The sequence below is a fragment of the Austrofundulus limnaeus genome, unplaced genomic scaffold, assembly GCF_001266775.1.
Source record: "Austrofundulus limnaeus strain Quisiro unplaced genomic scaffold, Austrofundulus_limnaeus-1.0 Scaffold235, whole genome shotgun sequence".
Taxonomy (NCBI): domain Eukaryota; kingdom Metazoa; phylum Chordata; class Actinopteri; order Cyprinodontiformes; family Rivulidae; genus Austrofundulus; species Austrofundulus limnaeus.
Window position 1 is genome coordinate 477,626 of NW_013952637.1, and position 6,930 is coordinate 484,555.

At 39.6% G+C, this 6,930-nt stretch overlaps 1 protein-coding gene across 3 annotated transcripts in view; it reads right to left on the reverse strand.

Annotated features, from left to right (window-relative positions):
* Positions 1-289: 289 nt before the first annotated feature.
* Positions 290-6,930, reverse strand: part of rab11fip2 (RAB11 family interacting protein 2 (class I)) — a 21,494-nt gene continuing 14,853 nt past the window's right edge. For 2 of the 3 annotated variants that reach the window (XM_014019897.1, XM_014019896.1), the window contains exon 6: positions 290-3,579. In XM_014019897.1, coding sequence (XP_013875351.1) covers positions 3,355-3,579 — 225 coding nt within the window. In that variant the 3' untranslated portion in view covers positions 290-3,354. The remainder of the gene's footprint in view (positions 3,580-6,930) is intronic. The other variant, XM_014019899.1, reaches the window with a different exon arrangement.

Consider the following 6,930-nt stretch of genomic DNA (forward strand, 5'->3'; position numbering starts at 1 on the left):
ACCCAGTTTGTCCATAAGTTTGGTTAAATTTCATAAATGTCTCTACCCAGTTTGTCCATAAGTTTGGTTAAATTTCATAAATGTCTCTACCCAGTTTGTCCATAAGTTTGGTTAAATTTCATAAATGTCTCTACCCAGTTTGTCCTTAAGTTTGCGTTAAAGTCAAAACATTGAGTTCTTGTTTTAGTGTGATTTGCTGCGTTGGGGTGTGAACGCTTCAGATCAAGATGAATATTTGCCTCCAGGTCTGAACAGCCCTTTACTTACAATCCACCAACAGAAACCTGCACAGCACTAAGACACTGATTTATTTGTTTTTGGCATCATAAAAAAAAAACAAATTAACAGTATTTTGTTCGTAATGAAGGCTCTGAGGTCAGCATAGATTACATTAGACATTCAGAAAACCCAAATACTTCAAAGGCATGTGATAGTGTAGCGTATTTACAGGTGTCTGTGTTAAACAAGAGAAATACATTCATCAGGACGCGACACGCCGCATCCAAACACACTGCTGTTACAGCAGCTGAAAACTAAAAAATGGTTTTAAAAAGAGGAGATTGTGTTAGTTTATCCGTACGTCCGGTACGAAGGTCTGATTTATTTTACCCCTGCCAACTAAACCTAAACAGACATTTACAAAAACAGAACTTTACATGATGTGGATAAAAAACTGCAGCCGAACACGTCGGACTGAAATATTCTGCTCTCAGGTCCAACGGGCTTCTTAAAGACGGCTCGTCTTTAAACGAACAGAAATCTGAAGATGTGGAAGCACCGAACCGCAGCTCCTTGTTTACGTTTAGTCGGCAGATTCTCATTAAAAGGCGCCGAAGCAGAAAATACTCCGGCATCTTGGAACCCGCCAGCGCGTGTCTGTGGAGGTTTTTAACAAACAAAAACAGAGCGAGGCGTAAAGACGAGCTCACCTTCCTCTGTTTGAGTCTTTAACACGACCGACGAAAAGGAAAACTAAATATCTGAGGATTTACAAGAAAACAGGAAAATTCTGCTTCTTAAAGGGAAATTTGGGACATTTTTAAGGGGTGACACGTGGAACCGTTGAATTCTGACAGGACTGATGAGCAAAAGGCTAGTGTGAGCAGGATCTGAACTTTTATAAATTTCACGGCGGTTTATGTGAGCGCTGGTAAAATGTCACTTTTTCTTGAAATTGTTGTTTTTTTTAACATCAAAATGGACGTTCGTTAAACGTATTTTTGTTTTATTTACTTTATGACTGCAAGAAGAAGAGTACGCGGTGGTTCAGTGGTCAGTCCCTCCAACTCATCATCCTGAGGCCACAGATTTGAGCCCAGGTTGGTTCAGGAAAGGCATCAGACAAAAAGAAATTAAAAATATTTTACATGAATTTTATTGAAAGTAAATTTTTATTCATGTTTATCAAAAAAAAAAAAAAAAAAACATCACGTTCCATAACTTTTATACCAACTGTTTCTTTCTAACAGAAAAACTGACTCTTGCAGGAGGTGCTACAGCTAGCTGCTGCTGTTGCTGTTGCTAACTGCAACCTCATTTTTGTGTAGTTAGCAACAGCAGCAACAACAACAGCTGCTGCTGTTGCTAACTACACAAAAATGTGGTTGCAGTTAGCAACAGCAGCAGCTAGCTGCTGCTGTTGCTAACTGCAACCACATTTTTGTGTAGAGAAGCTTTTAAAACGACAGCAGTGCAAATGTTTTAAAAATCACGTTCGTGTGAAGAACTGAAAGTTAGTAGCTTTAGTTTCAAGACAGCAGTGATCCATTTCGACTAGCCATGAGCTCATCAGTCCCGTCAGAAATCAACTTGTCCTGCTTGAAGCAGATATTCATGAGCTTTCCACAGAAACCCCACTTCAAAATGTCCAAAACAACCATTAAACCGCTGATTTTATATCTATGACTTTGAAAAGTAGATGTCATTGATGAGAGGAAAAACTCTGGGTTTTAAAGGGCTGTTTCCAGGTTTTCCAGGTTTTCCAGGTTTTCCATTCTGGGTTTGCTCTGAACAAGTTGGTCAGTTTCTGTAGATTTTGCACCAACAGGTGTTGAAACACAAAAGTGGTTTAGAGTACTGTAAAACAATAAAAGTAGAGTTCACGTGGGTTAATAAACACTTATAAATAATAAAAACTGTGCAGCATAAATACAAACATGTGCAGCATTTCACCGCTTGTTGCCTGGTACCGTTTATACAATCAGATAAAGTCCCATCGATCGGATCAATACTGAGACGAGTTTAACTCCAGGATAAGAACTCAAATGTAAACATGTGTAGAGCTTGTCTGAGCAATGATTATATTGCACTTTAAGTCAGTAAATTATCACCTCTAGTGAGAGACCCTTGGTCCAAAAAAAGAAAAACTACCAGCCATCCCAAATAAAATAAATACAAAACATAATGAACAAACATTTGTTCTTGGAAAAAAGTGACTCCCAGACTGTTAGTGTGGGAAACTGAACCATCCAGACTGAATTCCTCCTCATTAAAGAGAAAAAAAAACTAAATTAAATCTGTTAAATCAGTAAGACTTTGATTGTAAACACTGGAACTACAGCTTCTTCTCATCAAGGTTTAAGCAAATCACACAGAACCGTAAACATAAATTTGGAAACATTTCCTAACGGTGTACAGGAAGTGCAGCTCAACACGAGCCTTATAAAACAATTACTTTTAAAAAAATAATTTGTTTAAGTACCATAAAACAGAAAAATGAGGAATTGTGTGACTGAAATGTAGAAAACTGTAATAAACCTGTAATAACTGTTTGACTCAACTGTAATAAACCAGCATGTCTAAGATTCATTAAACCTTTACCTCAACTGTAATAAACTTGTATGAATCACCTGTAATAACTGGATGAGCCGACTGTAATACACCTGTAATAAACCTGTATAACTCACCCGTAATAACTATGAATCGACTGTAATACACCTGTAATAAATCTGTATGACTCGACTAATAAACCCGTGACTCGACTGTAATAAACCTGTAATAACTGTTTGATTCAACTGTAATAAACCAGCAGGACTAAGATTCATTTAACCTTTACCCAACTGTAATAAAGCTGTAATAAACCAGCATGATTTGTTTGAAATTACTATGTATAATACAACAGTAAAGAAACCACCTGATTGTAATAAACTTCAACAACTTAAATGTAATAAACCTGGATGACTTGAAAAACCAAATCGTTTCAAAAAAGTCCATAAAAACCATTCCAACTAAATAAAAAATTTAACACCTCAAACCTGATGGGTCCATTTTTACCCATAGCTTCACCCACATAATACATGAATGATCTTCAACAGTAACGTTCCTTCCAGTGTTTTTGTTGTTTTTTTTTTTATTCTACTTTTTAGAAAGTTTACCCGCCTTCTTTTTTGGCTCATAGGGGGTCCGTAGAATGCTTGGCGTCTCCTCCATCACACGAACGAGCAGGTTATCGATGTAGTCCTCCAGCTCCTTGATGTGGGCGTCCTTCTTCCTCACCACCTCCTTCTGCTTGATGAGTTCTTGAACAACTTCCTCGAAGGTCAAGTTGCTGTAGTTGGCCACGCTCTCCTGGATCACATCCTGAAAAAAAAAGATCAACACTTAGATTTTTGTTTTATAAAAACAGACTCAAACAAACAGTCAAGTAGAAAACTCAAACTAATTTATACTCCAGAGGTAAGACATTTGTCCTCAGTGACGAGGTTTTAAGACATTGATTTTCACGTGAATATTTTAGACTTTAAAAAGAATGACTGCCTGGGTCTCCACGCTGTCGCCATCGGATGGATAGATGGATGGATGGATGGAACGTTGGTTGGTTGGTTGGATGGAAGGTTGGTTGGTTTGATGGATGGTTAGATAGAAGGTTGGATGGTTAGATGGATGGATGGATGGAAGGTTGGATAGATGGATGGAAGGTTGGATGGATTGAAGGTTGGATGCATGGATGGATGGTTGGTTGGTTAGATAGATGGTTGGTTGGACGGTTGGTTGGTTAGATAGATGGTTGGTTGGACAGATGGTTGGTTGGATGGTTGGTTTGTTGGATGGATGGTTGGTTTGTAGGTTGGTTGGTTGGTTGGTTGGTTGGTTGGTTGGTTGGTTGTTTGGATGGTTGGTTTGTTGGATGGTTGGTTGGTTTGTTGGATGGTTGGTTGGTTGGTTTGTTGGATGGTTGGTTTGTTGGATGGTTGGTTTGTTGGATGGATGGAAGCTTGGTTGGTTAGATTGATGGTTGGATGGATGGAAGCTTGGTTGGTTAGATTGATGGTTGGATGCATGGAAGGTTGGTTGGTTGGTTGGATGCATGGAAGGTTGGTTGGTTGGTTGGTTGGATGCATGGAAGGTTGGTTGGTTGGTTGGTTGGATGCATGGAAGGTTGGTTGGTTGGTTGGATGCATGGAAGGTTGGTTGGTTGGTTGGATGCATGGAAGGTTGGTTGGATGCATGGAAGGTTGGTTGGTTGGTTGGTTGGTTGGTTGGATGGATGGTTGGTTGGTTGGATGGATGGATGGAAGGTTGGTTGGTTAGATGGATGGATGGAAGGTTGGTTGGTTAGATGGATGGATGGAAGGTTGGTTGGTTAGATATCTATCTATGGTAGATATCTATCTATGGTTACTTAATAAACCATAGATAGATATGGTTGGTTTGTTGGATGGATAGTTGGTTTGTTGGATGGATGGTTGGTTTGTTGGATGGATGGAAGCTTGGTTGGTTAGATAGAAGCTTGGTTGGTTAGATAGATGGTTGGATGCATGGAAGGTTGGCTGGTTGGATGGATGGATGGAAGGTTGGTTGGATGGATGGATGGAAGGTTGGTTGGTTGGAAGGTTGGTTGGTTGGATGGATAGAAGGTTGGATGGTTAGATGGATGGCTGGATGGATGGAAGTTTGGATGGTTAGATGGATGGTTAGATGGATGAAGGTTGGATGTTTGGTGGGTTGGTTGGATGGATGGATGGATGGATGGAAGGTTGGTTGGATGGATGGATGGAAGGTTGGATGGTTRGATGGATGGAAGGTTGGTTGGATGGATGGAAGGTTGGTTGGATGGATGGATGGTTGGATGATGGACGGTTGGTTGGTTAGATGGATGGATGGATGGATAGATGGTTGGTTGGATGGATGGTTGGTTGGATGGATAGATGATTGGATGGATAGATGATTGGATGGATAGATGATTGGATGGATAGATGGTTGGATGGATAGATGGATGGTTGGTTGGATGGTTGGTTGGATGGTTGAATGTATAGATGGATGGTTGAATGGATAGATGGATGGATGGAAGGTTGGTTGGATGGATAGATGGATGGTTGGTTGGCTGGATGGTTGAATGATAGATGGATGGATAGATGGTTGAATGGATAGAAGGTTGAATGGATGGATGGATGGTTGGATAGATGGTTGAATGATAGATGGATGGATGGATGGATGGATGATGGATGGATGGTTGGATGGAAACAGTTAACAGAGTAAACATGTTTTTATTGCTCAGTTTTATTTTTTCCTGTTTTTCACTCAGTAAAACCTCAGATGTTGTTGTGTCTTCATGAACTCAGTTTGTGTCTCTTATTAGTGATGGAAACACAAATATCAGACTAACTAGGTGTGTTGGCCTAAAGGCCTGTAAACTGTCATGTTGTGTGTGGCTAATAAAGGCTTTAATTAGAGCTGCTGTGAGGCTCTCCGGGGTTTTATCGGCTACGTGTCGCTGATTTTCCTGACAAATCTCTTCAGCTGTGTGTCTAATGACTGAAGAGGACAAAACCAGTTCCTTTTGTTCCTAAATAACCAGACTTAAAGGAAGATTTCACCCAAAAGAAAAAGAAAAACAGGTGAATTTACATTTCCTGTGATAATTCAGGATGATAGATGAATAAGCAGAAAAAAGCTAAAATTAGCAACAAAAAGTTAAAGCTAAAGGTAGAAGAATAAAGTTAACTGGCAAATAAATGATGAAAGAACTAAAAATTTAAAGTTAGCAGAAAATAAAGAAAAGGAGTACAAGTTACAAGATGTAAAAAAAGCTAAAAACAGACAAATTTAGCAGAAAAATAAATTTAGCTGAAATTACCAAAAAGAAGCAGAAGAAACACATTTGCTCAATTAACGCTTGAAAAAACTAAACTGAACAAAAAAAAACAGCAATAGAGTAGCTGAAATAACAGAAAATAGCTTAAATTAGTAGAAAGCAACGAAGAAAAAAGTAGAAATTAGCTGAAGAGTAGCAGAAAGGAGCAGAATGAGCTGCAGCAGCAGAAAAAAGCTAAAATTAGCAAAACAAAAAAAAAGGTGTAAAGTACAGTAAAGACTTAATTATTTCAGTTTTAAGGATGTTGAAAACAGTTATAGTCTTCAATGAGAAAAACATGGCTGAGAAGCTAAATAGCCAAAAAGGTATAAGTTGCTTAAGCACTAAAGGTCTTCCTGGTCCAGGTAGTCCAGGTGTTCTGCTGATCTTAAAGGTCGAGGCTGAATTTGGACACAGGCAGGGTCTGAATGTTTTCATACATGAATGGTTGAAGTCAAATAAAAACAATGAAAATAGAGGAACATTAAAGAGGAACATAAATAAATAAGAGTTTGTTGCAGATCGAGCTGCGCTGCTACACGAGGATCGTTTCTAACGAGGAACTACTTTATCACTTCTGAGCCGGGGGTCCTCCCACAAACCAAACCCCCCCTCACACTTATCAGCTTCTGCTCAGGTGAAGCGTCCCACCTCCTGCCTGGAGGACGAAGCAGGAGAGACCCGGAGCGGCGCTTCGTTTCCTCGGGCGTCTTATCGGAAGACCTCCTCGTCACGGAGCGACACGCAAAACACAACACAACACAACACAACACCCCGACACAGAGAGACGGAAAGATTTAAACCACCTGAGACACACACACACACACACACACACACACACACACACACACACACAC